A 21,329-nucleotide genomic window follows, 5' to 3' on the forward strand; every position below is an offset into this window, starting at 1 on the left:
TCAGATAGCTGGCTGAACTAAATAGATACAATGTCTGAGGCATGATGCAAAATGAATAAGAATAATTCTTGGTTTAACAACAATAATAATAGCAATAACAAGACTAAGTTTAACAACAGCAAGACATACAGTAATTTATTTGGAAGTATCTGCTCTGATTGTACAGATCATCATCAGACAAACTTAGAACTGCCTCAGAAAATAAAACTGGTATTTCACATTAATATTACGGTACAAGGCGTAATGCACCAAAATATAAAGAATATTACAATAGGCAATTTAAAACGTTAAGGTCTGAAACTAAGCCTGCAATTAAATCCTCATATAATGATTATGTAAAAACTGTAGAGTAGGATACCACTGGTAACACCAAAACCTTTTGGACATGGGTGAAGAATAAACAACAAAAAAAAACACTAATCGCAATACCTATGAATACGACTCTAAAGTACTAGAGAATGATAGGAACATTACGGAAGGGTTTGCAACGTGCTTTCAGCCTGTATATCCCCAAGATGGAGGTCAATATAACATTCCAAAGGTCCCATCAAGAACCACTGGCAATATCCACTTTGACAGCATTACTGTAGAGGATGTTGAACTAGCGTTAAAAAAGCTCAAGCAAAAGTCTTCCACGGGAACAGATCAGATACCGTTGTATGTTATAAAAGGTTGCAAAGATGTACTGAAATATCCTCTCCTCTTCATTTATAACTTAATTCTCAAAACATCTGTGTTTCCCACAGTAAAGAAACTGTCCCGGGAATGTCCTGTGTTTAAATCGGATAATCCAATGTTAATAAAAAACTACCGACCAATATCAATTATTTCAGCTATTGCCAAGGTTTTCGAATTTATATTATGTCATAGACTCACAATCTATACAAGACCTTTAATATCAGAACATCAACATGGATTTATTTCAGGACGTTCTACAGTGACAAATGTCATAAATTTTACGCAATCAATATCTGCAGAACTTGATAGAGGTGGCCAGATAGATGCAATATCTACCGACTTCGAAAAGACCTTTGACAAAATTGACCACGACATAATCCTAAAAAAATTAAATATGCTTGGATTATCTTACCCACTACTACGTCTTTTCAGCTCCTACCTAAGAGATAGAAAGCAGTATGTAATTTAGCAAAGAAACTCATCCAGAGAATACCCTGTAAATTCAGGAATAGTCCAGGGCTCTAATCTAGGGCCGTTGATGTTCCTGTCATTAATCAATGACTTACCTGGACGAATGAAATTATCGAAATCTCTCTTATACGCCGATGACTTTAAAGTATTCAAATCCATTATCACAATTAACGACTGCAAACTTCTCCAGGCTGACTTAAGTAATTTACTACAATGAACGGCCGAAAATCAACTATATCTAAATATAGAGAAATGTGTATAGATGTTGTTTCCTTTAAATATAAACTAGGTTACGATGACCTGAAACCAGTAAATGAGGTTTAGACCGAGAACTCACCTTCATCCCACATATACAGAAGGTAGTTGTTGAGTCATACAGGACATTAGAATTTGTGATGAGGAATGTCAAACCCTTCAAACTCCTAAAAACCTGTATACACTTCTACAGCTCTCTCGTCAGGCCCAAAGTAGAATACGCAAGCGTTGTATGGAATCCAGCAAAAAAAATATATATTGCACAGATCGAAAAAATCCAAAAGAGATATTTAAAATACTTACATTTCAAAAAAAAAAAAAAAAAGTAATTATCCACACATAGCATACAACAAACTACTTCTAAATTTTGAAATTGAAAGCTTGGAACTGAGGAGACCAAAGGATAACATGAAGTTTCTGTACAAAACTGTAAATTCTATTATTGACAAAACTGACTTTTTATGCCTCTTGAGCTTCCATATGTCCCGCTTTAATGCAAGGACAATTGTAACTTTTCATAATAAAAAGTTAGAACAATCGCTCACAAAAATTCCCCACTCTACAGGCTATGCAATGTCTAAAACAGTGAAGTTCAGAAAAATAATTCTTTAGATTTCTGTGTACCTCTAGACCGGTTTTTACAACAATTCACCATCTCCATGAAAAAACACTAATTTGTAATGCTGTTTTGAACCACAAAATTTATTATAAACATTCAACATTAAGCCCTATCACATAAATGTAATTATAAGTGAAGAAAATAGTTTAGATATGACATTACAATTTTAATTTTGTTAATTTTTATTTTACTCTTTCTTGTACAGATTAAATTAGATTAGATGTGAAATACTGTTCCTTTCTCATTGTAAATATAATACAAGAATAGTTCAGATATTAGGTTCTTAGACTAGTTTAGATACGAAATTATGTTTTTTATCTACTTGTTTCTTGTAAGGATTAGGTATGTAATATACACCACATGTAAACATTTGCCACTGAAACTGGGATTAGAAATCCTGTAGTGCGGAATAAATAAATAAATAAATAAATAAATAAATAAATAAATAAATAAATAAATAAATAAATAAATAAAAGGACATGTGTACAAGACCTCTACACCTCATCCCCCCAACAAAATCTGTACATATCACTGATCTAAGACAGTCTGACAAGCTAGTTCTATGTTATTTCTTAAACAGAAAGGCAATCAAATATATGTAAAAGATGGGGAACTATTATATCTTACCTTTGCCTTCTGTAATTCAGTTAGCTGTTCTTTGAGCTCAGTATTCACATGTTTATTATTTTTTATAGTTTGATCCATTTCTTCAAACTTCTTCTGACTTGCATGGCGATCTCTTTCATACGCACTCAACTGCTTCCTATAAATTACAAAAGAGACAAGTCAATGTAATGCATTTATCAGCAAGAATATGTTATAATAATAATAATAATAATAATAATAATAATAATAATAATAATAATAATAATGCTATTTGCTTTACGTCCCACTAACTACTTTTTTATGGTTTTCGGAGACGCCGAGGTGCCGGAATTTAGTCCCGCAGAAGTTCTTTTACGTGCCAGTAAATCTACCGACACGAGGCTGACGTATTTGAGCACCTTCAAATACCACCGGACTCAGCCAGGATCGAACCTGCCAAGTTGGGGTCAGAAGGCCAGCGCCTCAACCGCCTGAGCCACTCAGCCCGGCAAGAATTTGTTAAAAGAATTCATCCTTCGCATGGGAAAAATATAATTCAATGTTTAAAAAGAACATGTACAAGGAAAGAAGTTTGTTGATATTGTAATCAAAGTTAAAGGACTTACACTTTTACATGGAATACAAACCATGAAGATGTAACTTTTCCTTTCCTAAATCCCAGATGAACTAATCTGGAATCATACCATGGTCCCTCTGGTGAGAAACAAACAACAATGTCTCTCAGTAGAAAAAAAGCAAGCCCAAGCAAGATTGTAGTTTTACACAACTGTTGGGGAGATCATAGCCATGGGAAATACATTTTACACAGAATCCCAACCACAAGAACATAAGTTTTCATTTCAAACATCGCACATGCATTGGTCGGGATTTTAAACACAACCATCTTGGTGAGAAGCCCGTGACTATGCCGATCACTGAATATGTCCCCATTTATTTACATGCCCATACAATATAACAATACATATGTACAGAGAATCAAATATATACGTAGATGGTGATTCAGAACAACACCGACAACACTCCTTTAACCAACACTTAGTATGTTATATGGGATAGCAAACTGATTGTATTTCAAGAGCGGACATGTGTCCGGTAGGCCTACTGGGTAGTGTCAAAATTTGACATGGCTGAGAAATGATATAATGGATGCAGAAATTTACTCATGGAACTGGAGTGTGTATCGTAGATAGGAATGGTAGGAGGGGGAGTATTCATTCTGGTGAAATAAGAATTTGTAAGCTACGAAAAAGTTAGAGACAATCATGAAATTCTAGATGTAAGGCTCATCTCTCGAAGATAATAGGCAACTCGATGTCTTTGGAGTAAACAGACCGAGAAAGGATAGCGCTGATGCACATTGGGAATTATTTGATAAGATAATCAGCTATGTGGGAAACAATATGGAAAGGAACGTGATTGTAGCGGGTGATCTCAATTAACCAAATGTCAATTGGGAAGGTAATGAAAATGACAGGAAGCATGACCAACAAATGGCAAATAAGAACAGCTGATTCGGAAAGTGATGGAACCAACTAGAGGGAAAAAGTTTCTAGACGTGGTGCTGGTAAAACCAGATGATCTCTAAAGAGAAACCGAAGTAATAGATGGTATTAGTGATCACAAAGCTGTTTCTGTCTTAGTTAAAAATAAATGTGATAGAAATTAGGACTCTTAGCAGTGCCATCTGGCTGATAAAAGAGGCATGAGGGAGTTTTTAAAAAATAACTATGATCGGTTGAAAATGGTAAATAAAAATGTAAACATACTCTGAGATGAGTTTAAAGCAATTGTTGAGAAATGTGAAAAATGGTTTGTACCTTTAAAGGTAATAAGGGATGGTAAAGACCCACTATATTATAACAAAGAAGTAAAGAGACTAAGAAGGAGGTGCGAGACGAGAAGAAATAGAGTTAGAAATGGCTGTGAAAGTAAGGAGGAATTGAAGGAACTTGCAAGGAAATTGAATCTAGCAAAGAAGTCACCTAAGGATAACATGATAGCAGCAAAATTGGCAGTCATACAAATTGTGAAAAATGGAAAGGTATATATAGGTACTTTAAGGCAGAAATAGGTTCCAAGGAGGACATTCCAGGAATCAATTATGGACAAGGGGAGTGTGTATGCAAGGAACTTCAAAACGCAGAAGTATTCAGTCAGCAGTACATAAAGATTGTCGGTTACAAGGATAATGTCCAAAGAGAGGACGTGACTAATCATCATCATCATCATCATCATCATCATCAATTCCTTCCAGCGAGCTGGGTAGGATGTTTAAGATCGATGTGCCTCCATTTATTACAGCCCTGGTATGCTTCTTTTTTTCTCTTTAGGCTATCCCAGATTTCTAGAGGAGGTGACTAATACCAAAGAAGTATTAAAACTTACCTATGATAATAATGGCATTTACAATAAGATACGGAATTTGAAAACTAGAAAAGCAGCTGGAATTGATAGATTTCAGGGGATATCCTAATGACAATGGGTTGGGATATAGTACCATATCTGAAGTGCTTATTTTTTGCTATTGGCTTTACGTCGCACCGACACAGATATGTCTTATGACGACGATGGGACAGGAAAGGGATAGGACTAGGAACAAAGCAGCTGTGGCCTTAATTAAGGTACAGCCCCAGCATTTGCCCGGTGTGAAAATGGGAAACTGCACAAAATCATCTTTAGGGATGCCGACAGTGGGGTTCGAACCTACTATCTCCCGAATACTGGATACTGGCCGCACTTAAGCGACTGCAGCTATCGAGCTCAGTGAAGTACTTATTTGCATGAAGGAGCTGTATCAAATCAATGAAGAGTTGCTATAGTAGCCCCTGTGTATAAAGAAAAGGTGATAGACATAAAGCTGAAAATTACAGCCCAGTCAGTTTGACATGCATTGCATGTAAGCTTTGGGAAAGCATTCTTTCTGATTATATTAGACATGTTTTCGAAATTAATGACTGGTTCAATAGAGGGCAGTTCAGGTTTAGGATAGGTTATTTCACTGAAGCTCAACTTGTAAGATTCAAGTATGATATAGCAGATATCTTGGATTTAAGAGGTCAAAGGTTCTGTATCGCAATTGACCTATCTAAGGCATTTGATAGGGTAGATCATGCGAGACTACTGGCAAAAATCAGTGCAATTGGACTAGACAAAGGAGTGACTAAATGGGTGGCTACCAGTATATTTCTAGAAAATAGACTCTGAGGCATTAGAGCAGGTGAAGCTTTATCTGACCCTGTAATAAATAAGAGGGGAATTCCTCAAGGCAGTATTTTTTGACCTTTATGTTTTCTTATAAATGGATATGAGTAAAGAAGTGGAATCACAGGTAAGGCTTTTTGCAGATGGTGTTATTCTGTATATAGTAATTAATAAGTTTCACAATTGTGAGAAACTGCAAAATGACCTTGATAATTTCGTGAGATGGACAGTAGGCAATGGTATGTGATAGATGGGGTTAAAAGTCAGGCTGTGAGTTCCACAAATAGGAAAAGTCCTCTCAGTCTTAATTACTGCGTTGATGGGGTGAAAGTTCCTTTTGGGGATTTTTTTTTTCTTTCTGCAAATGGCTTAACATTGCACCGACTCAGATAGGTCTTGCAGCGACGATGGGATAGGAAATACCTAGGAACTGGAAGGAAGCGGCCATGGCCTTAATTAAGGTACAGCCCCAGCATTTGCCTGGTGTGAAAATGGAAAACCACGGAAAACCATCTTCAGGGCTGCTGACAGTGGGGCTGACAGTGACATGGCCAACTCGCTCGGTTTGGGGATCATTGTAAGTACCTACGTGTTAATATAAGGAAAGATCTGTATTGGAGTAATCACATAAATGGGATTGTAAATAAAGGGTACAGATCTCTGCACATGGTTATGAGGGTATTGAGGGGTTGTAGTAACAATGTAAAGGAGAGGGCATAGAAGTCTTTGGTAAGACCCCAACTAGAGTATGGTTCCAGCGTATGGGACCCTCACCAGCATAACTTGATTCAAGAAATGGAAAAAATCCAAAGAAAAGCGGCTCGATTTGTTCTGGGCGATTTCCGACAAAAGGGTAGCGTTACAACATATTGCAAAGTTGGGCTGGGAAGACTTGGGAGAAAGGAGACAAGTTGCTCAACTAAGTGGTATGTTCCGAGCTGCCAGTGGAGAGATAGGGAAGAATGACATTATCAGATGATTAAGTTTGAGGGGTGTCTCTAAAAGTAGGAAAGATCACAATATGAAGATGAAGTTGGAAATCGTGAGGACAAATTTGGGCAAATATAATAATTTATAGGATGGGGAGTTAGGGACTGGAATAACTTACCAAGGGAGATCAATAAGTTTCCAATTCTTTGCAATCATTTAAGAAAGGCTAGGAAAACAACAGGTAATGAATCTGCCACCTATGTGACTGCCCTAAATGTAAATCTGTAGTGACTGATTGATTTATCGGTTGATTGATTGATTGATTGATTGACAACACCTGGGATATCGGTAGTAGGTGAGTGTTCCATATTTTGTCAAGAAACTTCCACCAACCCAACAAGAGCATCATATCATGCATTGAATTCTGAAAGGGGGTTTGAATTGCTGACCTCCAACTTGATTACAGAGCCTATAACAGTGGCGCAGAGATTGCTGCTCATGTCAAAGACTATTTTATTAGCGGTACTAATAAGGGTATCATGAGGGTGTATGAGACTCTTGTTTCATCAAGGGTGGATTAGTGATATTGGAATTTTATAACAAGTAATTCAGTTGGTGTACAGTAAATTACATTTTCTAGATTAAGTAGGCTAGTTAGGTGTACCTTGTTTCGAATTTAGGTTTAGGAAATAATTGTTAAGTAACACGATACGCATGTAAACATTGATTTAAAAAAGTTAAAGAGAATACACAGTAATTTTACTGGATAATAACAATACGTAACAGTTTTTGGATTGTTGATGATTGTTGCTACATTCCGACGAGATCAAAGAGTAGGGGCTATGTGCACATGGTAGATGCGTAAACAAATACAAAATCAGCTAATTACTTTATTCGGATAATTTGCAGTCTAAGGTCCTGGCATACTTTGTACTGTACTTTGCACCTTCGTTCATACATCGAGTAAAAGTTAATAATAAAATTCTTTTAAGTAGGGCCTATCCCAATAATATTGCAGTTCAAGCCCCCAGCATAGTTTTGAAAGAAATTATTGTAGACAACCTCTTATTTTTCAGCATTTAAGGACACTTTTACTCTCCGTCTCGCGTAATAGGGAAAATAATAGTAATCCACCAGCGGTAAAAATCATATAAACATATTATTCAGTTTTGAATTGTAGTGTAGATATGGTATATTTAGACAGTATGGTATCATTGTGTGTGTATCTATTAGAGCATAGTACTAATAATAATCTGTCTAAGCATTCAGCTTTGTTGGTAATCTTGCAAATTTCAAACTTGCAATTTTAATTTCTGTTTTTGATTAGTAGTGACATACGGTACCGGTATTGTAATTAGGATACGTCTGAACGTAGTTTAAAATTATTGTAGTGTACTGTACAGCAGTATACGAGTAATATTTTATTAGAAATTAGCATGCTTATTTTATTATTGTAAAATATTTGTGTAGTATAGTAGAGGTATCTGTAGAAACTCTCTTACTAAAATTCTGTTGTTGTAATTAGGATAGGCATAACTGGAGTATAGAATTGTGTAACTCTTGTGTATTCCTTTCGGTATTCAGTAATCAACAGCAGTTTTTATCTGTCAGGGTGTTGTAGGATAAATGAAATGGCATTTGGCTTTTAGTGCCGGGAGTGTCCGAGGACATGTTCGGCTCGCCAGGTGCAGGTCTTTCTATTTGACGACCATAGGCGACCTGGGGGTCGTTATGAGGATGAAATGATGAAGACGACACATACACCCAGCCCCCGTGCCAACGAAATTAACCAATGATGGTTAAAATTCCCGACCCTGCCGGGAAACGAACCTGGGACCCCTGTGACCAAAGGCCAGCATGCTAACCATTTAGCCATGGAGCTGGACTGTAGGTATGACTAAGGGCCGGTTCTACCACCTACTGGTAATGTAGCACGTTACTTGCCCTCATTTCAAGTTGTCCATTTCATGACCATATCGATGTTTAATCTAGAAGTAAGTATAAATAACCACCTAATCGATACTTTATTATTGCCTCAGGCAAAATTGAATAAAATTAAAACTTACAGGACATGTTTCGACCACTTAGTGGTCCTCTTCAGCTGTATAAATAAAGAACTGAAAAGAAAAAAACATTATGACAATAAGCACAAATAAAAGTTCTTTGGAGACTCCTTTGATAAAAATGGAGGTCGTCAGCATAGGACATCTTGCCTCTTGTTCTTGTTTGGAAAAGATGTTTATTCTGCGCTGTCTAGAGGGTCTATCTTTGAGCGCGACCTGGTGAAGTAACGATGTGATACAGTTTGACAGTTCATGGTAAGCTCTGGAGAGAAGGGAAGTAGAGTTTTATCATCATCTAAAATAACATGTGAGGGAGGAGGGAGATTGGGCTGTGCTTCTGCGATGTCGTGTTTGAATATATCTCTTGTTCGTCTAGTCTGTTTCATGTCTACCCATTCTAAGTATTTGCTAATATTCTCGTATAAGATGTTTTTATGCTCGTTGTTTTCGTTGAGATTCTCTTCACCGTTTTCCAATTTATCATACAGATAATTTGAAGGTCTTGTTTTATATTGGTGAATTTGTGGTTGGACTCTTTCATATGGGATCCCATGGCAGAGAATCTTTTGTATTTTTCAGCGTTGACGTGTTCTTGATATCTAATTAAGAAGTTCCTTCCAGATTGTCCCACGTAAGTTTTTTTTTTTTTTTTACATTGAGCACAAGTCAGCTTATAAATACCCGATTCCTGGAATTCGTCATCTTTAAGTTTATTAGCTTTATTGTGACTAAAGAATCTATGTTTCGTGTTGTTGTTTGTAGAGAAGGCTACTTTGGTATTGTGTTTCTTGAATAAGTTGGTGATTTCGTAAATCTTCGGGTTATTAAAGGTGAATTTTAAATATCCTTTTTTTTTTTTCTGAAAGCTGTTTAAGTTTAATTTGTTGTTAGTATTTGCATTTAGTGATGATTTTATTGATGAATTTCAAACAAACCATTATGTAGAGCCTGTTGACGAATGAAAGAAAGTTCCTTTTTTCTGTCTGTTTCTGTTAGCGGAATTTCAAAGGCTCTGTTGACGAAACTATAATAAGCGGATTTCTTTTGCGAGATGGGATGTAAAGAATCACTTTTGATTGTGGTCGGGGTAAAAGTGGGTTTGCTGTATATTTTAAATTGGAAATGGTTGTCTTTACAAATTGTTTGGATATCCAGAAAATTGAGTATGCCTTTCTCTTCTTCTTCAGCTGTAAATTTTATGTTAGGGTCTAAATTATTCAAAGTATTAAGGATACTGTGACTGTCATTTATTTCCTTGTTAATTATGGCATAGGTATCATCAACATATCGAAGCCAGAGATCGAGTCCTTTAATGTGACCTACTATCTGAGTGTGTTCCAAATAGTCGAGGTAAATGTTAGCTAAAATTCCAGAAGCCGGCGCTCCCATTGGAATTCCATCTTGCTGATATATTTTATTATTAAAAGAGAAGAAATTGTGGTTCAAAATGAATTCCAAGATAGTAATGAAGTTTTCTATTTCAGGTATACTGATACGTTTGTGAACTAATAAATTCGTCTTTATAATCTCAATGGTGTTCTTAATAGGAATGTTCCTGTACATGTCCTTGATGTCGAAGGAACTTGTTACATGAGATGAAGTTAACTTGAAAATTTTAATAGCAATGCAGAACTCTTTGGAGTTTTTTATCGAAGATCTGGTATAAAATACGTAGTTATGAGTTAAGAACCTATGAATAAATTGGGATATTTTGTATGTGGGGCTTCTCCGAAAATTAATTATAGGTCTCATAGGTGCATCCTTTTTATGTAATTTAGGCATAGCTCTTGCTTTAGGAAGTCCTGGATTCATATTAATGAGTTTTTGAATATCTTGGTCGTTAAAAAGGAAGGAGCTTTGCTTCAGTATCGTCAGTTACGTCATTTACCTCACTAGAATTGCAGTGATTTGTCTCAGAGATAATTTCCAAAAAGTAACGGGTTGCGATACTTTCCCGTTTGGAGAAGTGCATACTGTTTTCTGGCTTATGAACTACCTCCTGCATAATTAGAAGTCCAATTAGAAATTTTATTTGAGTTAGATTTGTATCCACCCAATCTCTCGCTCGTGACCGTGGTTTCAAGTTCGGATAGGCTTCTAAAAACTGTTTAGCATACACATCAACAGTATTCTGTAAGAAGGAAGTGAGCTCCCAGACGAAACGAAACTATCTTGTCAAGTCCTGTAAGATTTGTAACATCAGCAAACCCGCCCCGAAGACTCATCTAGGTCTCTTGTCTTCTGAGCAAGCTTCTCGCCCTATGGAAAGACTGTTCATAGACTATATCGGGCCCTTCCCGAGATCTCGGAATGGTCATCGTTTCATACTTGTGTGTGTTGACGCCTTTTCGCGTTTTATGTGGCTGTTCCCCACTCGGATGGCTAACGCCAACACCACCATCTTGTGCTTGAAACAGATATTCGCCTCGTTTGGACCCTGTCAATTCTTGGTAAGTGATAATGCAAGAGCCTTTACTTCTGCCCAGTTCCGGAATTTCTGTTTTGATCTATCCATTGCTCATGTAACCAATACCCCGTATTACCAATGTAACTCTTACTACGGTGGTTACACAAAACAAGTAACAAACACAATAAAGGAGGGAAGTAAGAGCAACTACACACTATCAGAAAACATTATACACTCAGAGAAACATCAGCTGGCCTACGCGGATCTCAGCCAACAAAAACATAGTACGAAATATCAGTAGGGCCAACTAGAGGATAATAAACCAGGAAAGTGGAAACACCGGGTGAGTTGGCCGTGCGCATAGAGGCGCGCGGCTGTGAGCTTGCATCCGGGAGATAGTAGGTTCGAATCCCACTATCGGCAACCCTGAAGATGGTTTTCCGTGGTTTCCCATTTTCACACCAGGCAAATGCTGGGGCTGTACCTTAATTAAGGCCACAGCCGCTTCCTTCCAACTCCTAGGCCTTTCCTATCCCATCGTCGCCTCTCTGTGTCGGTGCGACGTAAAGCCCCTAGCAAAAAAAAAAAAAAAAAAAAAAAAAAAAAAAAAAAAAAAAAAAAAAGTGGAAACAGGCAGGACCTACTGAGGGCATGGACATGGCTTAGATTGCAGATTCCGAAATAAATCGCCGTGATCCTTAAATTTGATAAATATTATTTACAAGTGAAATTTTACAAATACATTCCAAACAAAATCCACCAAATTACAACTTACGAACTATAAGCTCCGTGATACACATATCTTAACGGTTCTTTGATAATGGGCTTCACAACGAGTTTCTAACTTCAAACCAACTATACAACTAGTTACAAATCCAGTAGTACAATGCAAGATAGTAGGTTAAAAGCAACGTAAAAACAATTACAATTGATAGTGAAGTGAATGTACTCTCCTAAACTCTAGCATATATCAAGTGACACTGAACTACAAGAGGCAAACCCCAAGGTAAATGTATTAAATCTCAATCTACATATTTAGTGAAATAAGAAATGGTAATGCCTCGAAAACAAACAGGGAACCCCAGCAGAAAAGCTAAGGCGTCGTAAATAATTAATTTGGCGAATTTAGGTTAGGCTAGGGCAGACTCCTATACGAAATAGCAACCGAACATTACCGAAATTTTAACCGGAACGGAAAGTAAGAGTGCTTGCCCCATCCCGGAAGCGAGGCGTAGCACACGACGCAGACCAACACAGACTAAAGGCAGATCAGGCCAAGACAAGACCAAATTATATCGAACGCAGCCTCGCTCACTATATATAGGAAAACTCTGGCCTTGGAGTAGCCAATCAGAATGCATGAGTCCGTCCATCCCCTCCTAGGTTCACCAATCACAATTCCTACTTCCGTCGCGAACTTTAACTAACATTCTCAAATGCACACGTTCGCGAATCTTCCATTTCCAGAATAGTTAGAAAATTCCTTCTAGAAAACATAACCCACAAAAGGCACACACCCTGCTCAACAATTTTCTAGATACTTCTAGAAAGTACAGAATAGAAATCTACTATTTACAAATACATATGTTACAAATATTACACAGTACAGGTCAGGTCATTACAAATAAAACATTATATCATACTTTACAAATAAAGTCTTCAAAAGCACTTTCTACTTCCACTATACTGTTCACCTGTGACACTTAAGGCTGCTATTCTCCACTTTAATCAGAGCAATTGTTGGACCTCGAGTGGAGACATCATTATTAAGAAACCAGATGGCAGTAAAATTAGAATTAACTGGCTGAGTGACACTCCTAAGGACAGTGACAGCAGCTAAATGTAACAATTCACTGAAATGAGTGCACCGAACTGAGTGTTTATTTCCTAGATTAGTCCATATTTATTTCTCTCAAGATCGTTAAATTTTATCTTAGAATAGTTTAGTGAATTATCATCTATTTTCGTTTAGCTTAGTTAAAATTTCTTTTAGCAAATATTTATCTATATATTTTACTAAATAATTGCATTTGCTTTCTTTATTTCTTTATGATTAATTATTCATTTAACAACTTTAATTTTTAAGTACTTTTAATTTTTATTTTATTAATTTAGATACAACACCCCTTAATTTAGTCACACTTTAAATTAATAGGTAATTCTAGGCACAGTGGATTATATTCCTGCACCCCACTACTTCACTTAATTCCTCCTAGCCCTTTGTGTTTATCTGTACATATTGTTAACTCTCATCGTTCCAAGTTGGCAAGAGTTACAAGTGACAAAACAAATTCCTCTGACGACACTAGTCAATTTCAACACCTACCTTATGTCGCCTCAAACCAGCTACCCTCTCCCGTCCTTCCGCTGTCCCCACTCCCTTCACCCCCTAGCGCAAACCTTGACCAAAGTACCGTTAGTATCCTCAGGAATTTCGTCTCGTAACATCCCAGAGCCCTGCACATCTGTCATATAAGCGCGCAAAGTATATTAGCAGCCAACCGAATGGACGAGATTGTAGAAATATTCACTCCACCTGTTTTCCATGTCCTGCTAGTGTCTGAGTCATGGTTAACAGATGATAGGCAGTCTTCTTTGTGTCATCTTGAAGGCTACTCGCTTCTGAGAAATGACCGCACTCACAAACGGGGTGGAGGGGTATGTGGCTATTTCCTAACCAGCCTCAAGCCTAAGTTGTTAGGTCATTCACCAGGCAGGTACGAGAGGAAACCAGAATACATGTTGGTAGAAATAACAACGAACGGGATTAAAGCCCTTGTAGGAGTAGTTTACAAACCTCCGAATACAGGTCACTTAGAAGATTTTGAAGGTAACTTAACTAAACTACTACCAGACTACCCTCACACAATAATTATGGGAGACTTCAATACGGACTTAACTGACGCAACTTCTTCCAAATCCACATGACTCAAAACATTGTTTCAAGCCTATAATATGGAAATCTTACCTCTCTTTCCGACTCACCATACATCTCATTTGCACATACTATTAGATCTTATAGTTACCAGCAACTCAGACAGAGTTCTCAATGTAGGTCAAACTTCTGTACCTGGTATATCTGCACACGACGCAATATAACGCAAGGGCTAATCCCATACTACAGAGGTGACTTAGAGAAGAACACTTTACATTACATAAACGAAGAATAGTTTGAGAAAATAAGTTCACCTCAAAACAAATGTGAGTGGGAGCTCGAGAGGGTTAGCACTCTCTATCCCAAAATGTAGCTTTACAAGAAAAAGATGAAAAGAGTAATTACATTTTAGAAAAGGTTACATGATGGAAATGCTTCGAACCCGCCGCGAGTGTTAAACTGCCGACCTAGCAAGAAAAGAAGTTATTAATGGGCCATTACCTGGTGTTGAACGGCTGAAGAAGAAAGAGGCGCTTCCCGCCTCCTGCTATGTACTTAATACACTGAAAGATGGAACAGAAGTGGCCCGGAGACCCCAAAATCAGCAGTTTATATCCTCTCGCGGAAGATTCTAGGCGTTAGGGGAAATAAAACACCCTCCCTCAAAGTTTTTATTGGCTAGGGAAAAGAAACCCCTACATAGAGGAAGAAGAAACACATTATTGGTGGAAAATTAATTAAAGAAATTCGGGATTGGCTAGATCCAAAATAAGGGGAAAAAGAGGGGTATACAGCCAACTTAAACAATGACAGAAAGAAATTTAACCAAGAACAAACTCTTGAAATAAAAATTTCTCCAACAAAATAGTTCTTTGACTCCGCACTAGGTCGCACTATTGTAATTCTTCAGTAGTGTCCTCTAGAAGAGAAAGTTCACACTTCTTACTTCAAGCGAGACAAAAACACATCAAAAGTGACACAGTTCAAAAACTCAAAATTTTCCACGTGGTGACATCTTCTGAGAAAGTAGAGAATTAATAGAATAGATAAAGTTCAACCTTCCTCCAGAAGAGGAGTTTCAACTGGCGCAACTTTTAAATAAACGGTGTAGAGGTGTACCGCCCGGTACAGACCTCCCCCCCCAAAAGTTCCTCCAGGGGTGACACATGAAATCAGTTTGAAACAAAGTCCAAGTAATGATGTTGATACGAAGATAGATAGCAGAAGCATTTACAAGATTTCTTAATTCAGTTTCAAAATGTTGTTGTTGCAGGTGAATGAAAGTCTTTATGTTTGTAGAACTTGAATTTCTGAAGATAAACTTTTAATACTTAAAGGTGAAGAAAAATTTTGCAATGTCCACCAAATATTGTAGTTGAATTCCCAAGTGTAGTTATTGCTTATGGTGACTGTCCATGTAGTTGATGTAGATTGAGTCGAATGGCCTGACCGGCCGTTGCAGCTTGCGTCCAACGGAGGCCGCTCGGACCCCTCAAGTACCCTGAGATACCGCTCGCCCGCACTATGAGGGGAGCAGAGGTGTTGAAGTACGCCGCGCCCGCGGTGAACAGATACAGGCTGCGGGCATGTAGCAGGTCGTGCGCCGCACATCAGCCTTGGCCGGGAGGAGAGCTCCGGCTCGCCGTGCACATGTCGTCCTCGCTGGAGAGGAGGGGGCCCATCCCCCTCCCCAGTCGCTGCACGGCGCTGCGCGGCTGCGGGGGCGCTGAAACATTAAAGCTAGGCGGCAGAATTGTGTTGGACAATCATTTTCTTTGAGGGTACAGGCTTGTAGAGAGAGTGAGGGGCCAGCGGCGTGCAGATATTCATGGTATTCATTAAGCCACTGTGTAGAGGGGAGCAGGAGACGGGAGCGTGGTAATGGCCGTGGCAAAGACAGGATGGCAGTTTAATGGGTCGGGGCAGGTTTCACAAACATGCTTACATAAGAAACAAAATCCTATAGAAGGGGCAGAATGCCTTAAAAGTGAAACTCAAAAAAAAATATAACCTTCATATCCTTTCAAAATACTATGAAGCAAGTTAACACAGAAATTACACCGGTTTCACCTGGGACAGGTGAACTCTAAATATCCTCTCGGTGGCTGGATTACTTAGCAATAAGGTAACCGGCGTAAGAAAATCGAGAATGATACAAGGCCCATGAAATCTGGGGGCAAGCTTGCCCGCGGGAACAAAATTTTTGACCATAACCTGGTCACCTACCTTCAAAGTGGTGGGTCTCCGTCCACGATCATACCTTTCCCTAACCTTTTCATGAGATACTTTAAGATTGGCTTTAGCCTTCTTCCAAAGATCTTTAATGTTGTCCGGATCTATTGTCTCGGGCAGAATGTCATTCAGAGACCAGAGGTTAGAGAGCGGCGTGTTGGGAACGAACTTAAACATCAAAGAAGCTGGAGTAAATTTGTGTGATTCATGAACCGCCGAATTCAAAGCAAAAGCTAACCAATGCAGGGACGTGTCCCACCTAGAATGATCTTCATGATGATAGGCAATAAGTGCGGACCTGAGATTACGGTTAACCCGTTCAGCCAGAGATGGTTGAGGGTAATAAGCGGAAGTAGTTACATGAGAGATGGACAAGTCAAAACAGAATTTACGAAATAAATTAGATGTAAAAGCCTTAGCATTATCAGATACAATGTATTGGCACGGACCAAAAGAAGCGAAAATAGAATTTAGGCAAGTAATGGTGGACTGAGCGGTAGCCAGCTTAGTCGGAAATAACCAAGAAAATCTGGTAAAACCATCTACACATACAAAGATGAATTTGTTGGCATTTCCCTTCGACTGGGGGAAGGGTCCTACATAATCAATATACAGGCGTTCCATTGGGCGCGACGCTTGATGAGAAGACAAAAGGCCTACTTTAGTGGACATGGTGGGTTTACTGATCAAACAAGATTTACAAGCTTTTACAAGTTCCCGAATTTCACCGTCCATACCTTTCCAGATGAACATTTCACGAATCTTTTCACGAGTTTTAAAGATAACCAGGTGCCCCCCCAATGGGGTCTCATGATAGTATTTGAAGATCATAGGTACAAGAACCGCTGGAACAACAACTTTCATCAACTTATCATGCCTCGAAGGGCAACATAGAACACCATTCCTCAGAACATAAGGGACAGCATGTTCCCCAGAAGAAAGGGTTTCCATTATCGGAGCCAGCGTCGGATCTTCACGTTGGTATTTCTCAATATCCCTAAAAAGCATGGGAGCATCTGTTAAGATGGCATTAACACCAGATAGTATGGACTCGGAAGGTGATGAACTGTCGACCGGTTCGTGGGTCTCTACGTCGTTATGAAACATACGGCTGAGTCCATCGGCAACAACATTTTCAGTACCTCTGATATGCCGTACATCGAATTGGAAGGCAGAAATACGGATGGCCCAACGGGCTATACGACCTGTACGACGCGGCCTACCTAAGACCCAGCTTAAGGCTTGATTATCTGTCTCCAGATCGAATTTGACGTGTTCCAGATAGAGACGGAACTTTTCTAAGGCGAATAAGACTGCCAAACCTTCAAGCTCATATATGGAGTACTTTGCTTCTTGAGCTGACAATGTCCTAGACGCATAGGCGATGGATCGCCTCCCTAGTTCAGTCTCTTGAAGAAGAACTGCAGCTACTGCTGACGACGATGCGTCGGTTTGGACGATGAATTTCTTCGAGAAATCAGGCATAGCAAGTACAGGGGCATTACAGAGAGCTAATTTCAGATCTTCAAAAGCGGCTTGTTGAGAAGGTCCCCACTCGAATTTGATGCCTTTCCTACGAAGAAGGTTTAAGGGCGCCGCTCTATTAGCAAAATTAGGAATGAACTTCCTGAAGAAATTCACCATGCCAATGAACCTGGCGATACCTTTAATGTCCTTGGGAGGTTTAAAATCACGGATGGCCTGTGTTCTAGAATGATCGACTGCTACACCATCAGGTGACACAATATGCCCTAGGAATGACATAGAGGGCTTAGCAAAGGCAACCTTGGACAACTTAACAGTTAACCCAGCCTTACGAAGGCGATCGAGAACTTCTCGCAGATGATCTAGATGTTCTTCAAAGGTCTCTGAAAATACGACGACATCATCTAAGTAGTGATATAAGTACTCAAATTTGATGTCGGAAAAGACCCTATCTAGTAGCCTAGTGAGCACAGCTGCCCCCGTGGGGAGCCCGAAAGGCACGCGGTTGTATTCATATAAATTCCAGTCCGTGGCAAACGCTGTAAGATGTTTAGACTCTTCGGCAAGGGGAATTTGATTATAGGCCTGATTCAAGTCCAAGATGGTGAAGAACTTGGCCTTACGAAACCATGAAAAGCAAGAATGAAGGTCGGGAAGGGGCACAGATTGCAACACCACCTTCCGATTGAGAGCCCTGTAATCAATGACAGGCCTGAAGCCTCCTTGGGGTTTCGGGACTAGAAAAATAGGCGAAGAATACGCTGACTTAGAGGGCCTAATAATACCATCTTTCAACATCTGATCGATGATTTCTTTCAGAGCCCTCATTTTAGGTGGAGATAGCCTATACGGTGGAAAACGGACAGGAATTGAATCCGTGACCTCAATTTTGTATTCAATAAGGTCAGTAACACCAAGAGTATCAGAGAACACCTCGGGAAACGACTGACACAGTTTCCGAATACTATCAGCCTGCTCCTCAGGTAGATGTCTAAGGTCTAACAACATCTCATCCTGGGTAGGCGAAATAGATGAACATGATACAGAATTACACTTTAACAAGGGAATTCTACAATTGGACGCAAATTTGAATGTGCACGACCTACTCTGAAGATCGAGCACCAGACCAGTGTGAGACATGAAGTCCGCTCCCAGTATGATGGGGCAAGACAAATGCTTGGCCACAAACAATTTGATTTTCCATGTAAATTTAAAAACACGAATTTTGACATGTAAGGAACCTAGAATTTCTAATGGAGATGAATTAGCCGAAACATATTTAACAGGAGATGAGTCATAGTCAGGGAGTTTACAAACAGATTTCAATTTAGAATACCAATCAGCCGAAATAATGGAACAAACGCTGCCTGAATCTAAGAGAGCTGTTATAGGCTCGTTATTCAACTCAATCCTAAGAAAAGGAACCGGTGCGGGGGTATCCGCCGCAATCCTAAGACACTCTCTGGGGCATTCAAAAAAAGAATTTGAAGATTGCTCATTCCCTGAATTCTCGACCCTTTTGCCCGGGGCTGAGCCTTGGAAAGCAGAATTAGTCGACTCAGCCGAAGCCGCTAGTCACTTTTTATTATTGGCATGGGTGGAATTTGCACCAGAGCAGGAGGGGGTGCTATTTGAGTTTGGGCAATTCTTGGCGATATGTGAGAAAGCCCCACATTTAAAGCAGCCTTGTGATGAACCAGCTCCATTCCTAGTCCCACTTGGCTTGATCAGTGGACACTTGTTGCGCAGATGGTCAGGCGACCCGCAAGCATAACATTTACGGAGATTGACTGGTCGGCGAGGTGGAGGCCGAGTGTTACTAAAGGAAGGCGGGGGTTCTTTCGCGACACGCAAAGAATCGGCGTATCTAACTCCTTCCGCTGAGACGGCCAATGCTTCAAGTTCAGAGAAGGTTTGCGGACACGCCGCGAAACACAAATATGACCTGTAGGATGGCGAAATACCTTCTACAATAGCCTGCACAATCTGATCTTCAGGAAAGTGCAGAGCAAACACCCTAGTGTAGAATTTGATATCTTGAATGAAATCAGCCAAGTTTTCATCCAAGCGCTGTACACGGTAATAGTACTTCTGAATCAGGGAGGACCTGGCCCTAGCCGGGATGAAGTTAGCTAGCAAATGGGCATGGAAATCCTCAATAGATGATTGCTCGGCAATGGCTCTTACGATTTTATCAGAGAGAATACCAATAGCATACGGATAGATAATCTGCAAAATTTGACATGGCGAAAGAGAAAAAACAAGAGCATGATCCTGAAATTCCACTAGAAATCTTAAAAATGAAATTACGTCACTGGTGGTATTAACGGAAAACTTGGATATACCTCTGAGCAACATTGCCAATGGATGAGGCAAGCTACTGAACCCAGGTGACATAGTCGTTAAAGGTTTCAATGGCAAAGAAGTTAATTCCGAGCGGATGTTACCCAATGACGCACGGCGTTCAGATTCGTTGTTCGATGGGGCAGAGATAGTTTGAGCAGCAACGGTTATCCTATTGACTTCTCCCTGAGGAGGCTCTTCATCACTACCTACATTCACTGTGGCGGGTTGATCAGTTTTGGGAGGAACTTCGCCGGTTAGCAATTGAGTGACCTTATTAGACAATTCAGAAATAGTTTCAAGGAGCGTATTAGCGTCCTTCCACTGAACGTCATTCACCTTTAGAGACAACAGATCATTAACTCTATTTGCAAAGTGATACAGCCTGCCTTGCACACGCTTAATTTGATTAGGAGACGGATCGTTTTCATCAAAAAAGCTGACTACAGATGCTAGCCCAGTAATATTCTCGACGATCGTGGAAAGAGAATCATCAATTTCTTTCTCTCCCAAATTGGGGATGGAAATGGGCAAATCAAGGGACTCTCTAAGCTTGTTGGTGTCGGTTGCAACCGTGCCTCCAGATTGCACATTTCTGATAGTTAACTCGTATATCAACTCCTCTTTGCGCAAATAGTTAAGGAGGAGAACATCGCGAGGGCCGGGCATGACGACAGAACAATTTTGAAAAACTCAAAAAATTCCAGCAACTGAGACAATTGTTAGAGTTCGAATCAAAGCAATGTTTAGCCGTCAAAAGGGGCTAAATTGAGACCCATTCAACCACGCTCTGCTACCACTTGTTACCGTGTTTTAGCGGTAGGTAGAGGCGTAAGAAGGTGCGGGCGTGAATGGGTTTCAAACTACGGAATCAAAGTTAATGTAAAATTAATTTAAAATTTAACTAGGTTATATTTTCTTTTCAAAAACCAAGCAATAACAGACATGGCAGGTACAATGTAGCAAAACAAGGGGAGATACAATATTTTCAGGTTTTGGGCTTCACGCCCTGACTTCAGCGATCAGCTCAGTTTTACCACAAACACAAGTTTTAACAGAGGGGCAGAAAACCCCATTCATCCCTAGGAGCCCCTGGCTCCGAATTACACAGAAAGGGCCTCCACAAGGCATATGACACTCCATTTTCAAAAGAGCGATCCGCTC

The 21,329-nt window shown here is 39.5% G+C and overlaps 1 protein-coding gene across 3 annotated transcripts in view; it reads right to left on the minus strand.

The window, feature by feature from the left end:
* Nucleotides 1–21,329, minus strand: part of Rbpn-5 (Rabaptin-5) — a 238,044-nt gene that overhangs the window by 34,666 nt on the left and 182,049 nt on the right. For all 3 annotated transcript variants that reach the window (XM_067152405.2, XM_067152404.2, XM_067152403.2), the window contains exon 13: nt 2,651–2,786. In XM_067152405.2, coding sequence (XP_067008506.1) covers nt 2,651–2,786 — 136 coding nt within the window. The remainder of the gene's footprint in view (nt 1–2,650; nt 2,787–21,329) is intronic.

Source organism: Anabrus simplex, chromosome 8 (assembly GCF_040414725.1).
Source record: "Anabrus simplex isolate iqAnaSimp1 chromosome 8, ASM4041472v1, whole genome shotgun sequence".
Taxonomy (NCBI): domain Eukaryota; kingdom Metazoa; phylum Arthropoda; class Insecta; order Orthoptera; family Tettigoniidae; genus Anabrus; species Anabrus simplex.